Source organism: Cibotium barometz, chromosome 28, assembly GCF_041138505.1.
Source record: "Cibotium barometz isolate CiBa-2024 chromosome 28, ASM4113850v1, whole genome shotgun sequence".
Classification (NCBI taxonomy): Eukaryota; Viridiplantae; Streptophyta; class Polypodiopsida; order Cyatheales; family Cibotiaceae; genus Cibotium; species Cibotium barometz.
In genome coordinates, this window is record NC_141073.1 from 48,995,630 (window position 1) to 49,011,447 (window position 15,818).

Consider the following 15,818-nt stretch of genomic DNA (forward strand, 5'->3'; position numbering starts at 1 on the left):
AAGTGCCAATTCACTTCAATTCTCGAAGGTTTGAAATTAGTATCATTCTCCCTTTCTCTTCCTTGGTTACAAGTTCATCATCACACATGCACTCCCAAAATCACACACACAATTACCATCATAATCATAACACACATACTAGCAGAGAACAACCGAGCTCCGGATCAAGAAGTAGAAATCAGCTCAACAACAAATGCACAGCCTATTAGAGCATACCCCAAAGAAACACCAACATACTAGATACTGGTAGCTCGAGGCTGGTCATGAGCACCATAGCACGATTGGGAAGGCCGCGACTCCTGGATCTTAATGCTTCAATCACAATTAATATTTCGAGGATGCTTGAGCTCTTTGTACACTCTCTGCACTTGTAGACGACCACCGCCTGCTACAATCGTGTTTGACTCCAGTTTCCTTTTTACAATACTGAGTACGTCATGCAGTGAACGTTCCATCTCATCCAGCAAATAGTCATTAGCACCGCGAAGGATATTCCAAATAGACAGACAAAGCAGCCTCCACAGCACCACCGCCTCTCTGCTCCTTCCCCCCCCCCGGCAGTATTACCAGCCCCCTCCTGGCGACTTTCACGTGCCCAGTGGCCGCTTCCTTTCCTGCACCCCCCCCGGCTCTTCAAAAACCAGGTCGCCCGCTTGTCTAGGGTTTGCTAGTGCCCCGTAAAATAGGTGTGCAAGAGAAGGAGCCAAAGAATCTACTGCATATATGAGATGCTCACCTTGTAGGCCCATATGGTCGGCGGCCCATCCATGCTGTAGGCGGCGGATAGCTTCCTTTACCATCGAGTGGGTAAAGAAGCTAGCTGTGGTGGCTCGAGGCTCTTGTGGCTGAGGTATAGGTGGTTGCTGTGGGGGCGTGGTATAGGCCCTCTGCATATGTGTGCCATGTCTGTGGGTCTGCAATGGGTGTCGGTGTTCGGGGCTCTCTGAAGTGCCGCCATGAGATAGGCCTATCTCTACTCATGAAGAAATGGAAGATCTCTAGCTCCTGTATCTCTGCGAAGGCCTGCCTTTTGCGGCGAGTAAGTCTCCTCATCTCTCTCCTCGACTCCTGCTCTGTGATGGCTCCCAAGGCTCTCTGTATGCGGAGCCGTGAGTATAGGGCTCTGCACTCCTCATCATACCATCTGTTATGGGGCATAGTCCCAGATCTTGCAGACTCTCCTGAGTGGACATGATTTGGGAAGCTCTGTAATGCAGCCGTGTGTAGGAGTGATGCCAGCTGGGTTGTAATGGTATCCATAGGTGCCAGGGGATCCATGAGTAGGAGCCCATCCTCTACTCTGCCAGTGTATATGTCTGCCATGTCATGTGTGAAGTAGATGGTAGTGTGTGGCGTCGGTATGTGGGGGCCTGGTGATACTGGTGATCCAGCTAGTGAAAATGCCAAGTATGTATGATTTGCCCCAATAGGACGAGGTGGGATGGAGAATGAGGTGACAAGCTGTGATGCCTCCAAAGACCCCATAATGTAGTCTACCACCGTGCCTCCGGTCCGTGTATGACCCCCATGTGGGAAGCATGTCAACCCTCCTGATCTCGGCCACTGTAGCATCCTGTTATAAATAACGAGACGATGCCTGGCTCCCAACTCTAGTAAGTGGTCCCCATAATGTCCTCTGTCTGGTCCAGTGTCCTCTGATGCCCGACTAGCCCCTATCTCCTCTGGATCCACAGGGTGGAGGATCTCCATGTCATCATAGTCATACACCTCACACTGTCTGCTCTGTGTGTGGGCATTGAAGTCACCCGTAAGAAATACCTCCCCTAGTGTAGAATAATGCATAATCTCCTCTGACAGACAATTGTATGGCGAGGCTCCTGTCTCCTCCTCCTGTGGCATGTCCTCTGTAATGACATAGGAGGATCGTGATGGAGGAAAGTAACTTAGGGCTATGTATATAACCCTGTTCTGTGAGAGCTGTAAGCTGATCCACATGTATCTAGCCTTTGGATCCTGTGCTACCACTCTCAGCCTCCCCTGTAGCTCCCGTATGAATAGAACTGCTACTCCCCCCGACCTCCCGAGGTACCCTGGCGTGTGGTCCTCCTGTATGCTGACTCCCATTGGAATCCCTCTACGCGAAGCAGCCCTCTCTCTGGGCTTTGATGTGTCTTTGTCAGAAGTATGATGTCTCTCGTCACCATAACATGCTCCAGTCGTCCTGGTTGCACCCATTGTGAACGATTACAGTTCCATATTGCCATGTGTATCTCTGTTAGTGGCCTAGTCTGTGTCCCATAGGCCCCAAACCGCTAATCCATGGGCCGGCCATCAATGATGACCCGACCATCTCGAGAGAAGGCCTTCTTGCCTTCTCTCCTCGCGTGTAAGACTCGTGGCATGCAAACTCTCCTATGCTCTAGCTGCATCCTCGTGAGATCATCATCCAAGAAAATAGGAGCTCCCTCTAAGCCTCGTAGTATGACCCTCTTCCTCATGAAGATGGTGCGTGCCTCCACATCCCGAAACTCTATGATGAGAGCTCTCTTCTTTGTCATGTCTTTCCCGGCCCTCCAAGCTTTGAGGAAGGGGGGGGGGGTCCCTCATGTGAGTATCCAAGTCGTGTGCATAGTGTCCGCCCATCCCCCTCGGGGGTAGAGTCGGCTACCTTGGGAATCCCCGTGACTCTCACATTGAGTCTACGAGCATGTCGCATCCGCTCCTCCTCAATGGTGGTGTTGACGATTTGGAGCCCTTCTTTTTGGGCATGCTCTTTCGCTTCCTTTTTGATGTTCCTCTTCACCACTTCTACCCAACCCTCCCTTGTTGCCTCCATCTTACCTTCTAGGCTCTTGGTGATTGCCTTGGTGAGTTCCTCTTTGATGGCCTCTTTGTCAACTTCCACAATCTCCCCCTCCTCCCGTGGTGGTCGGTCCCGTAGAGAGATCACCTCCGTTTTGAGGATGTTGATTTCCTCCTTCATAGTGTCTGGTTCCTTCTTCCATCTCTCTTTCTCCTCTTTCCATGCTTCTTTCTCCTTCTTCCCTCCTTCCTTCTCTTTCTCCTTCTTCCCTCCTTCCTTCTCTTTCTTCCTCTCCTTCTCCCAAGTCTCCTTCTCCCTTTTCCAAGCTTCCTTCTCTTTTTGTAAAGGTTCGATCTCCCTCTCGACTTAGGAAAGTCGGTTGATGGCGGAGTCCGCCGTCTTCTTGTTTTCTCTGATGGAGATGTTCAGCTTATCCTCCATTTTGACCATCTCCTCTTTGCTTGCACCCTTGGCCATCTCGATGTACCTCGGAGAGATAGAACCCTAACACTTATGTTGCTGCCTTGGAGGCCTGAGCAAGGGTGGATGAGGAAAGGGTATCGAACATAACCTGGATTGGGCTGGGGCTTCACATGGCGGCAGCAGCAGCACAGGCGGCGACCAAAACGAAGCGACGGGGAGGGGATGCGCAGGCGACGGGGAGAGAAAGAGAGAGAGGCGACGGGAGAGATAGAGAGAGAGAGAGGTGGGGAGCGGGGAGAGAGAGGTGGGAGGGGATGCGCAGGTGGGAGAGAGAGAGAGAAATGAAATGAAATGAAATGTTATATTAACGTCTTCAAAAGGCCAAAGTGACCTATGAGACCAAAGTTACAACCATGTGACATCTGATACACTCTCTGGAAAAGAAAAGAGATAGCCCCACAATATATCAGTAGGGGGGAAGCTAATACTACTAGTCAAAATGGGGTACATGAGTACATGGATACCTGAATACATGAATATGGGGGAGTACAAAAGTGACAATGAGTACAACAATATATGGCTGGAGTCGTAATCATCCTAGGAGCTCTAGCATGGGTCTCTGCCGGATGGCCTGGATATCTGCCATAGTGAGATGCCTGGTCGGACGAGCCCGATGCCTCGCAATGATGCTCTGAATCCTCCGGTGTAGGCACCGTCTCCGATGTGAGGATCCGCGAACCCTCGGGCGTCTAGATCTGCCCAACTGGATAGCTCTCTCAACTAGAGTCCCACGGGGTGCCCACTGTTGGGCTGTCGGCTGTGTGTCCTCCCAGGTAGTCCCTCTAAAGAAGTCAGTAATCTGTCTCTGTGTGGACTCCCTGCCAGACGGGCGTCTGCTCCTGATAATGGACTCTCTGAGCCTGCGGATCTCCAGGAGATAAAAACCCAAGCATCGCTGATCACAATAGTGCATGACTCTAGCCAGTGGTCCAAATCCCTCTCTGAAAAGGCAATGGTAGCGCCCTCGAATCTCATAATATGCTGTGCAGCGACGACAGATGTAGTGCTCCTCCGTCTCTGGCTCTATCCAACAAATATGACAAATCCTGTCCCCTGGAGGTATGCCTCTAAATCTGCCTGTCTCTATCTCTAACTGATGTGAAGAGGTGCGGATCTGCCCAATGGCGCACCTCAATCCATGAGACAGAGAGAGGGCAGGGGGGTTGGCGGGAGAGAGGGCTGGCGCAGAGGGGTTGTTGGCAGGAGGGGAGGGGCAGAGGGGGCTGGCGCAGAGGGGGGGGAGGGGCTGGCGGGAGGGGGCGCAGAGGGGGTTGCTGGCGTCTACTAAAGACCCAATGGGCCTATGAGAGAGAGAGAGAGAAAGAAAGAAAGAAAGAAAGAAAGATTTTATTAACGTCTTCCAAAAGACCGAACTCGGCCTATGAGACAAATCGGAGTACCTGTATGGGGTTATCCTCTGTCATCCCAACAAAATGAAAAAGTACTGAATAAAAAAGCTGAATCTGGGTGTGCAGGGGATGGAGCTCTATTACTAGGAGAATGCAAAGCTATATGCATGGAGTATACAATCATGATATGCAACCTAGCTAGCTCCATCCTGTACCATACTGGGGGTATAAAATGGTATACATCAGTGAAGGGGGTGTCCACAGCTCCCTGAAGAACATGCCTGGGTGTGCTCTGAAGCGAGCCAGTCGCTCCGCACCCTCTCTGTGAAACTGAGCTCTGATCTCTGTCATCTCTCTCTGGTATAGGCGTGGTGTCCGAAAGCCAGGTGTCCTCTGTCTCCTGCGGGCTCTAAGTGTCTCTGCTCTCTGGAGAGTAATTCCCTGCCGTGTAGGGGCTGGGAGGGGTATGGATCTCTGAAAAAATGTAGTAATCTGTGTCTGTCGCCCCCCCTCTGGAGCTGTCTGAGCCTGTAATAATGTCTCTCTGTGGCGCTGTATGTCTAGAATGTATCTCCCCAGTATGCGCTGGTCTGCTGTCTCAAAGATCTGGCGTAGGGAATGTGGCTCTCTGAATAAAATGGGATATCTCTCTCTGATGGCTGTATATGCTCTGCATCTGCATACATAATGCTCCTCACTCTCCACCTCCTCTCTGCACAATCTGCATACCCTCTCCTCTCGGGGGATCCGTGCTGCTCTGCCAGTCTCAATCTCCAATCGGTGTGATGAAACTCTGAGCTGACCAATAGCCACTCGGGAGCGGTGTGGTAAAAAGCCCTCCATGTATCTAGGCCTCTCTATAAATCCATCATCAGTGATACTCATGAAGTGATCTCTGTAGTATAGCATCTTCGGTGGAAGAGGCTGTGTAGGCGATATCCATGTCTCTCGTGTATAGAGCTGCCATAGATCCTGTCTCAATACTCTGTTCCTCTCACTATGAGAGAGACGGATATGTGGTGCATCCCTGTCATACTGGAATGGTGGTAGATGATCCATGTCTAGGCCATGCTGTGAGAACCAATGTGTGACCTGTGCATACCATGATCCTCTGTCTCCTGCCTCAGCCAACTGTCTAGATGCCTGAAAAGCTCTGTATGATAATCTGTCCTGTGGCATCTCTCTGAATCTGTCTAGCAGGCATATAGTCTGAAATATGGCCTCTACCATCATAGGAGGCGTAGCAAACTCTGCTCGGATAATGTCATGAGGTACTGACGGTTTGCTGCGTATCATGCGTGCCATCATGAGAGCCTGTGGTCTCTCTATCTGTGTCCACCAATGGGTAGCAAGGCCTGGCGCCCATACTGCTGCTCCATACATCAATGCCGGTGTGACTAATGTGTCAAATAGCCACCCCTTCGTCCGGGGCTCCTGAAAATGCGCCTGGTGGCACTGTCTCTCTAGCATAGCCAATGCTGCATATCCCCGTGTCAATCTAGCTCTGGCTGCTGAACCCATGGTAAAGCGTGTGGCTGCTGCAGAGAAGGTAACCCCTAGGTACACGTATGATGTCACCACCTCCACCTGGCATCCGGCGAGAGTGAATGTCAGCTGACTCCTGCCCTGTCTCGATGTATGAAAGACCATAACCTTGGTTTTCCCAAGGTTCACAGTAAGACCCCTCTGTGTGCAGAAATCATGGAGTGCATGTAGATGCTGCTGTAGACCACCTGGGGACTCAGACACTAATACAATATCATCAGCATAGAGCATAATATGTACTGAGGTACCTGCTAAATCAACTCCATCTCCGCCTCCCCGTGTAATGAAGTCAGCCACCTCATCAATGTATAACCCAAATAGCGTGGGGGAAAGTGGGCATCCTTGCTTCACACCAATGGTGCTAGCAATAGTCTCGGACATACCTCCTGGACATCTGACTCGCCCAAAAACCTGCTCATATAATGCATAGATGCCCCATGTCATATCTGCTGGTATGCCAAGAGACTGCAGGCGCTGAAAGAGCCTCTCTCGTGGTACTGTGTCAAATGCCTTGCGGAAATCCACAAAGCAGCAATAGAGCTTTCTCTTCCTCACTCTGGCCTGATCAATCATACATCTCAAAGTGAATACATGGTCAGTGGTAGAGAAAGCTCTCCTGAAGCCTGCCTGCCCTGATGAGCGTAAACCTGCTCGCTCAGCATATAAGCTAAGCTCCTGCTCCAGCACTGCACCATAGAGTTTGGCCAGCACGTGGCCAACCATAACCGTCCTGTAGTTGCTCGGATCGAGCATATCCCCTGTTTTGTGAATCGGCACAATGGTGTGCATCGTCCACTCCGCAGGCAAACCCTCTGCTAGTGCCCTGTTAAACAGGTGTGCAAGAAAAGGAGCTAAAGAATCTACTGCATATATGAGATGCTCACCCTGCAGGCCCATATGGTCGGCGGCCCGTCCATGCTGTAGGCGGCGGATAGCTTCCTGTACCATCGAGTGGGTAAAGAAGCTAGCTGTGGTAGGTCGAGGCTCCTGTGGCTGAGGTATAGGTGGCTGCTGTGGGGCATGGTATAGACCCTCTGCATATGTGTGCCATGTCTGTGGGTCTGCAATAGGTGTCGGGGTCCGGGGCTCTCTAAAGTGCCGCCATGAGACAGGGCTATCTCTACTCATGAAGAAATGAAAGATCTCTAGCTCCTGTATCTCTGCGAAGGCCCGCCTTTTGCGGCGAGTAAGTCTCCTCATCTCTCTCCTCGACTCCTGCTCTGTGATGGCTCCCAAAGCTCTCTGTATGCGGAGTCGTGAGTATAGGGCTCTGCACTCGTCATCATACCATCTGTTCTGGGGCATAGTCCCAGGCCTCACAGGCTCTCCTGAGTGTACACGATGTGGGAAGCTCTGTAATGTAGCCGTGTGTAGGAGTGATGCGAGCTGGGCTGTAATGGTATCCATAGATGCCAGGGGATCCATGAGTAGGAGCCCATCCTCTACTCTGCCAGTGTATATGTCTGCCATGTCATGTGTGAAGTAGATGGTAGTGTGTGGCGTCGGTATGTGGGGGACTGGTGATACTGGTGATCCGGCTAGTGAAAATGCCAAGTATGTATGATCTGCCCCAATAGGACGAGGTGGAATGCAGAATGAGGTGACAAGCTGTGATGCCTCCAAAGACCCCATAATGTAGTCTACCACCGTGCCTCCGGTCCGTGTATGACCCCCATGTGGGAAGCATGTCAGCCCTCCTGATCCCGGCCACTGTAGCATCCCGTTATAAATAACGAGACGATGCCTGGCTCCCAACTCTAGTAAGTGGTCCCCATAATGTCCTCTGTCTGGTCCAGTGTCCTCTGATGCCCGACTAGCCCCTATCTCCTCTGGATCCACAGGGTGGAGGATCTCCATGTCATCATAGTCATACACCTCACACTGTCTACTCTGTGTGTGGGCATTGAAGTCGCCCGTAAGAAATACTTCCCCTAGTGTAGAATAATGCATAATCTCCTCTGACAGACAAGTGTATGGCGAGGCTCCTATCTCCTCCTTCTGTGGCATGTCCTCTGTAATGACATAGGAGGATCCTGATGGAGAAAAGTAACATAGAGCTATGTATATAACCCTGTCCTGTGAGAGCTGTAAGCTGATCCACATGTATCTGGCTTCTGGATCCTGTGCTACCACTCTCAGTCTCCCCTGTAGCTCCCGTCTGAATAGGACTGCTACTCCCCCCGACCCTCTCGAGGTACCCTGGCGTGTGGTCCTCCTGTATGCTGACTCCCACTGGAATCCCTCTACTCGAGGTAGCCCTCTCTCTGGGCTCTGATGTGTCTCTGTCAGAAGTATGATGTCTCTCCCCACCATAACATGCTCCAGTCGTCCAGGCTGCACCCATAATGAACCATTACAGTTCCATACTGCTATGTGTATCTCTGTCAATGGCCTGGTCTGTGTCCCATAGGCCCCAAACCGCTAATCCATGGGCCGGCCATCAATGATGACCCGACCATCTCGATAGAAGGCCTTCTTGCCTTCTCTCCTCGCGTGTAAGACTCGTGGCATGCAAGTTCTCCTATGCTCAAGCTGCATCCTCGTGAGATCATCATCCAAGAAAATAGGAGCACCCTCTAAACCCCGTAGTATGACCCTCTTCCTCATGAAGGTGACCCTCTCCGTCTCTCCTGCAAACTGTAGGATGAGGGCTCGCTTGCGTGTTGAGTCTTTCCCGGCTCTCCATGCTTTGGTGAAGGGGAGAGGGTGCTCTTCCTTGTAGCCGAGCTTCATGCATAGAAGCTGTCCATCTTTCTCGGGAGTGGAGTCGGGTGTCTCGGCTATACCTGTGACTCGAATGTTGAGGCGGCGGGCATGCCTCATCTTCTCCTCCTCAATGGTGGTGTGAATGATTTGGTTTTCTTCCCTTTGAGTTTCCTCCCTCACTTCTTTACGGATGTTCTTCTTCACCACCTCGACCCATCCTGACTGCTTGGCTTCGAGCTTTCCCTCCATGTCCTTTGTGATCTCCTTGGAGATCTCTTCTTTGATGGCCGTGAGAGTGTTGTCATTGATCTCCCCTTCTTCCTTCTCAGCATTCTTGATGGCTACCATTTCCACTTTCAATGCACTCACCTCCTCCTTGAGTGCCGTGTTCTCTTGTTCGAGGTTCGTGACCCGTGCTTCGAGAGCTATGATGTGCTTGTGTAGTTTGTTTTCCACCTCATTGAGGTTGGAATCGGATGTCTTCTTGTTCTCCTTGATTAATGCCTTCATTGCCATCTCGAGGGCCTCGAGTTTCTCTTGGAGACTCGGGGCCATTCCTCCAAATCACTCTGCAGTCCTTCCCACAGGCAGGGAGGAGAGAGAGAGAGTTATGTTGCTGCCTTGGGGGCCTGAGCAAGGGTGGGTGGGGAAAAGGAGCACATATGCGAACTGGGCAGCGAGCAGAACTGAGGCGAAAGGCGAACTGGAGGCGAACTGGGCAGCGAGCAGAGCTGAGGCCTAGAAGCGAACTGGGCAGCGAGCAGAGGCACATATGCGAACTGAGGCCTAGAAGCGAACTGGGCAGCGAGCAGAGGCACATATGCGAACTGAGGCCTAGAAGCGAACTGGGCAGCGAGCAGAACTGAGGCGAAAGGCGAACTGGAGGCGAACTGGGCAGCGAGCAGAGCTGAGGCCTAGAAGCGAACTGGGCAGCGAGCAGAACTGAACTGAGGCGAAAGGCGAACTGGAGGCGAACTGGGCAGCGAGCAGAACTGAGGCCTAGAAGCGAACTGGAAGCGAACTGGGCAGCGAGAGAGAGAGAGAGAGAGGAAGTGTTGGGGGTGGGGGGGGGGGAGAGAGAGAGAGAGAGACTTTGGTGAGGAGAGATGGTGTCACCGAGTTTTCTGAGAGAGTGTGGTCACCGGCTGTTGATCGCGTGAGTAGGAGGGTCTCCAGCGCACACAGCAAGATGGACAGAGCCGACCGGGCGACAAGCGAACCCTAGCGCACAAGATTCGAGCATGGAAGAAGGCAACAATAGGCGTCGTTCACTGTTGGCGTGTATCACTTAAGTCTGTGCCTGTGTCGACAGATTAGCAGCAGTTGTTTCTTCGTCCCTTTGTTCGCTGGAGTCTCGTGTGCTCGTTGCTCGTTTGCCTTCTCAAGGGACGTGTGAACATGGTGTAGATACTCAAGGGTGTTTGCTTCATTTACAAAATCCAAAGGTAGGTGCTGATTTAGGGTTTGCAGCTACTGATTTAGGGTTTGCAGGTGCTGAATTAGGGTTTGCAGGTGCTGAATTAGGGTTTTCAGGTGCTGAATTAGGGTTTGAGAGAACGGGTTTTCTTTGCTTTTGTACATGGATTTGGATGACCCGGCTGTTGCTGTTGGTGGCATGGCTGCCAATAGCCTTAACATGGATCTTATTGAGGAAATGATCGAGAAGGATGTGGGTTATGCTTCAGATGCCTCGGAGCAACAAAAACGTCAAGGGCTTGATGTTGATGCAAGCTACACTCCGGTGAATGTTGGAGAGAATGCAGAGGAAAGTTCTCAGGTATCTTCTCCGGAGTTTGCACGTTTGCTGCAGATCACTGGTGAGCTTCTGCAAGAATATGTGAAGGCAAATAGTGCAAATGGCTGCAGTAGATAATGGTGGTGTGGCTGATGTATGCATGGAGACTCCTTTGTTGCTACAACAGCTAGCAGATTTTCATTATCGTGCTGCTATCTTCTTCTTTACTGGGCGTATTCCGTTGTTGCCTCGCCTTAGAGCATGGTTGGGCCGCTTGGTGTCGCCTGAGGCACTTGAGGAGATTTATGATGGTCCGAGAGGCTTTTATGAAATACTTTTTCGCACTTCGGAAGCCCGTAGGGCAGTCTTGGAGTAGGTGCCACTCTTTTTGGATGGGCAGTTGGTTCATGTGGTTCCGTGGAAGCCTATGGCAGAGTACCAAGATATGTTGTGCCAGGCTTGCCCAGTTTGGGTTGAAGTGAAACAATTCCCACCAATGTTTTGGCGTGTCTTACCAGGTCTCATGCGAGGTATCGGTGATGTCTTGGTGGTGCCTCGAATGACATCTAGAAACCGAAATCGTCTATGCATGTTGTGGGATACTGGGAGACCTAGGCCGACACATTTGCGTGCCAATATGGCTGGGCTGCAACCTTTAATGTATGAATTGAGGTGGGATACATTTGCTGGCCACGATATCGTTGATGGGCAGTTGCCCGTGGAAGATGAGCATGATGCTCCTTTACATGATGCCCAGCACATGGATGTACATGTGGATGTTCAGAATGAGGTTGAGCAGCCATGGGTGGAAGTACGTGGTAAAAAGACACGATTTGTTGCCCCGCGGGGGGATTTCTCAGATGCTGTTTTGCGGGGGCCTTTGCGTACTCATCAGGGGCCCTTACATACATATGCTCGTTGCCCTTTGGGTTCAGGTGCCCAACAACAGACCAAGATTGAGAGGCCGGGAGGCCAACTTTCTCAGGGTACAGGGGCTCTTGGGGTGGATAGAGTAGAACGCTATCCTATTAGAAGTCGCCTAACAAAAGAAGCACAACAACAATTGCCTCTTGTGTTTGGTTCGAAGGGTGAGGTCATCTCGCCATGGGATGGTCATTACCCTTCAGCACGTGCTCGGGAACTCCAAGGGCAGTCTGAGATCACAAATACCATGTCTAAAAATGCAATGCTTCAAAAGGTTCGTGATTTGGCAGATTGTCCCGGGCCTAGTACACGGCCTTGTTGATTTCTTTTCTGGGAAGGCTTATGAAAATTGTACAATGGAATGTAAAGGGTATTTCTTCGCGCCAAAAGCAGTTCAGGCTTTGGCGTACAACTTTTTGTCATGGTTGGGATGTTTTGTGTGCAGTTGAACATAAGCAGCATAAGTTGGCTGGCAAAGCCTATGTATATAAGGAGTTTCATGTTTTCTACAGCGGACATCCTGCTTCGCAGTCAAGTGTTATGTTTGCTGTTCGTTCGCAGTTTCAGCCTTCTCTTGTGATTCAAGATGTTCATGGAAGATTTCTAGTGATACAGATTGTTTGGGATGATACGTCTTTATGGTTGTTAGGGGTGTATGCTCCAAATAATGCTCGTGCATGCCGTTTGCTGTGGAATGACTTGTGTGCTCTTTCAATCTCTCATCCTGGCTTTGTGATGGGAGACTTTAATATGTGTGTCTCCACGGAGCAAGCCACGTCGCCTCATTCTGTAACGGATAGCCCGGAGAGAATGGCGTGGGAAGCTTTTGCAGCAAGGTCGCTAAAACAAGACATGTGGTCTTGGTTGTATCCAGATGAAAGGGGTTACACTTATGCCTCACAACAGTTTCGGGGCACTTATGCTAGATTGGATAGGATGTATATTTTACAGCAAGATCTCTTTTTGCCAGAGGTTCTTACTATGACGGTTGATCAGCAACAGGTTTTCTCGGATCATTGGCCGCTTGTGTTTGAAATGGTCTATCATCCTGTGGATGCATATAAAGGCTTGTTGGGACGCTTGCCTTTGCGCTTAAATCACACTTTTTTAGAGCATGAAGTTTTTGATGTTTATATGCGTCAGTTGATATGACATTTCTCCACAAGAGTGTCCATGGCTGATTATCATGCTTGACCAATGTTCCTTACCAACACTCGGAAATTAGCGCGGCATTATGGTCTTGCTAATGCCTCTATACAGAAACAGCATGTGGCTCTTCTTGAGTCGCTTTTAAAGGGCTTGCAGGCGTTCATGTTTACTGACTCTATGGATGCTGAAGTTGTGGATGCCATAGAATGGTTGAAAAAGGAGCTATCTAGGGTGCAGGAAGCACAATATGTTAGCTTTAAACTACTTGCACGTCTTGATGCTTTGCGGGATGCTAACTGTCATCTCACTTATGGGTATTATGTATAAAATCTTTACAAAGATTTTTGCCAATCGCTTGCAGAAGGTGCTTCCTACTCTTATTCATCCTTATCAATATGGATTTGTGCATGGCAGGAATATTTTGCATAATATTCTTAATGTTCAAATTGGAGTGGATTATGCCAAGGCAAAGAAGCAAGAGATTGTGATGGTGCAGCTGGATCTTGAAAAAGCTTTTGATCATGTCAGCTGGTCTTTCCTTTCTCAGTTAATGGCAGCCATGGGCTTTGGTCCCAAAATGGCTAATTTGGTGCATTTACTTGGCTATGGCTCTATCACGCGGATTATGCTCAATGGAGGACTTTCGGATGGTATTTCTCTCACCCGTTCTCTCCGGCAGGGCTGTCCTTTTAGCCCTCTTTTCTTTGCCATTGCCACTCATCCTATGTTATCTCGCCTAGATGCTATGGCATCGCATGGTGAAGTGGTTGGTTTGCATCTCCCTCATGGTAAGCAATTGGTTGCTCAAGCCCTTGCGGATGACACTTTTATGTTTCTCAGGGCCGAAAAAGCCAATATAGATCGAGCAATGGAAGCCTGGAATAATTTTGCATTGGCTTCTGGGCTGAAAATAAATTCAACAAAATCAGCCCTCATTGTATGCACGAAATTTGATCTTGAGGCATTAGGGTGGCAAGGCCGTGTGGTGCATACAGGAGACATTGTTCGTCATCTTGGGTATCCGGTGGGTGTGGATGTGGACCCCCAAGCGCTTCTTGCTTGGATTTCTGCTCAGATCTCGGATAAATTTGTGTATTGGAAAGCTCAAGGGTGGCCTATGCACGTGAGGGTTAAGGTAGCTCAGGTTATTATGCTTAGCATGATTTCCTATTTTTTGCCTTTGCTACCTTGGACGCACAAATCTCTTCTCCGTTTGGTTGCTCCCATTCGGTTTATGTTGTGGAAGAGGCAAGGAAATATTATGGGTCAAACATGGATAGCTTGGAATCACATTACGACGCCCAAAAGAATGGGTGGGGCTGCTTTACTGGATGTCCGCTTGTATATGGTGGCGCGTAGGTGGGCTCTTTTTCAGGATATGTGTTTGCAGGAGCAGCCTTGGGTATTCATGGCTCGTGACTTGATTGAGTTGGAGGGATTGTCACATGGACGGACACGTGGGCAGGCTTCATGGTGGGTCATTGTGAATGGGGCTCATCTTGTCCGTATTCGCTCATCTCACATTTTATCGCATATTCTCCTTTCTTGGCATGAAGTTCTACTATTGACTCGGTGACGAGGAGCTTTCACCTTTTGACAAATGTCACAGCGTTGTACATATGTAAACACATCACACCTCATCTTTGGCCAACAGTATTGCCGTTCTAATTTCTCCAGAGTCGAATTCATGCCCCTATGACCACCTGTAATGGCGTCATGGGCATCATGAAGAAGAGCTGCCCCTGAATGACTTCATGACACATAGTCGGCCTTTGTAGAAAAGCCAACCATCGCGTATCAGAAAATGGCATCCAATGCCTGTTCCCACTGTGTATCGAATTCCTCGGAATCCCCGTACGTGTGCTTCATGTCCTCTAGTCCTGTACCAACAAGATCAAGTCTAGTGGTCTGAATCGTAGACACTTGTCCTTTCCTGCTCAAAGCATCGGCCACTGGATTGGCCTCTCAATCATACCACACCGAACTCCTGGAATATCTGACTCCAGCGGTGTTGTCGATCACTCCACTGTGCACTTGGCATCGTCTGAATCCAGCGTAATACCTGATGGTCAGTGCGAACCTCGAAGTCACGGCCATACAGGAAATGTTTCCAATGTTTCAAAGCCTGTATCACTGCTAGGAGTTCACGATCGTAGACTGAATAGTTCTTCTTGGCAGGTAGTAACTTACGAGACATGTAAGCTATTGGATGACCATTTTTGTTGTAATACACCTCCAATTGCGATATTACTCGCATCGGTGATCACTTGAAATGGGTCGTCCCACGAGGCAAGTGCTAAACAAGGCGCTTCTGACAAAGCCACCTTGAGGTTCTGGAATGCCTCCAACGCTCGTGGAGTCATTTGAATCTTTTGCCTTCTTGTCTTCACTCTCTTTAGCAGATCGGTGAGATCTGCCGAGAGGTCAGAAAACTTATCGATGTGGGTGGAATATGCCTGGCATATACCCACAATTGATCTAATGTCATAGGCTGTCTGAGGTACTTCCCAGTTGACAATCTCGACCACTTTAGCCGGATCAAGTCGAATGCCTTCAGCACTAATTATATATCCCAAGTAATGCACCTGGAACATATAAAATTCTGACTTCTTTTCATTGACGTAGAGCTCGTTGCTTTCCAGCAACTTAAGGACTTTCTCCACATCAATGTCATGCTGCTCAACTGTAGCGGGTGTCCATGTACCTCGGACGTATAATGAAGCCATCCTCTTTTCGATGGAGAAGATGGTCTTGCTAAAAGGCCAACTTCATGACTTCAAAGTTCGTCCCCAATGGGTGTACAATATCATCCACATAAAGGAGGAGTGGTATCCAAACACCAGCCAAAGATGCTCTCTTCCCCCCCGTCTATCAATGAAATCTGAAACCTGATCTATGTAAAGACCAAAGAGTTTTGGGGATAGTGGGCAGCCATTTTTAACTTCAATGCTGCTCTGTATCAGATCTGAATCTTCCTCTGGCATATGTACTCATATAGTGGCATAATCCCCCAAGTCATCTCTCTGTTAGTGGGTCATTTCCGGTTGTGTCAGTTTCTTGGCGACCTTTTGGTCTTGTTCAGAGGTTTGTTTTTGTCAGCCTGGCTCTTGATTTTGGGTTGACCACCCAATATCCATCTGCCCCATTTTTGGGCATTTTTCTC

General features: G+C 49.7%; 1 protein-coding gene, 1 long non-coding RNA gene and 1 pseudogene across 2 annotated transcripts in view; 1 reads left to right on the forward strand and 2 right to left on the reverse strand.

Annotated features, from left to right (window-relative positions):
* Positions 1 to 15,818, forward strand: part of LOC147622885 (uncharacterized) — a 94,188-nt gene that overhangs the window by 23,961 nt on the left and 54,409 nt on the right. The window lies entirely within an intron of this gene.
* On the reverse strand, positions 2,238 to 3,419 carry LOC147622886 (uncharacterized; annotated as a pseudogene).
* On the reverse strand, positions 8,429 to 9,489 carry LOC147622887 (uncharacterized). Its single transcript, XM_086822504.1, has one exon. The coding sequence runs from the start codon at positions 9,400 to 9,402 to the stop codon at positions 8,563 to 8,565; it is 840 nt and encodes a 279-aa protein (XP_086678630.1). The 5' UTR covers positions 9,403 to 9,489; the 3' UTR covers positions 8,429 to 8,562.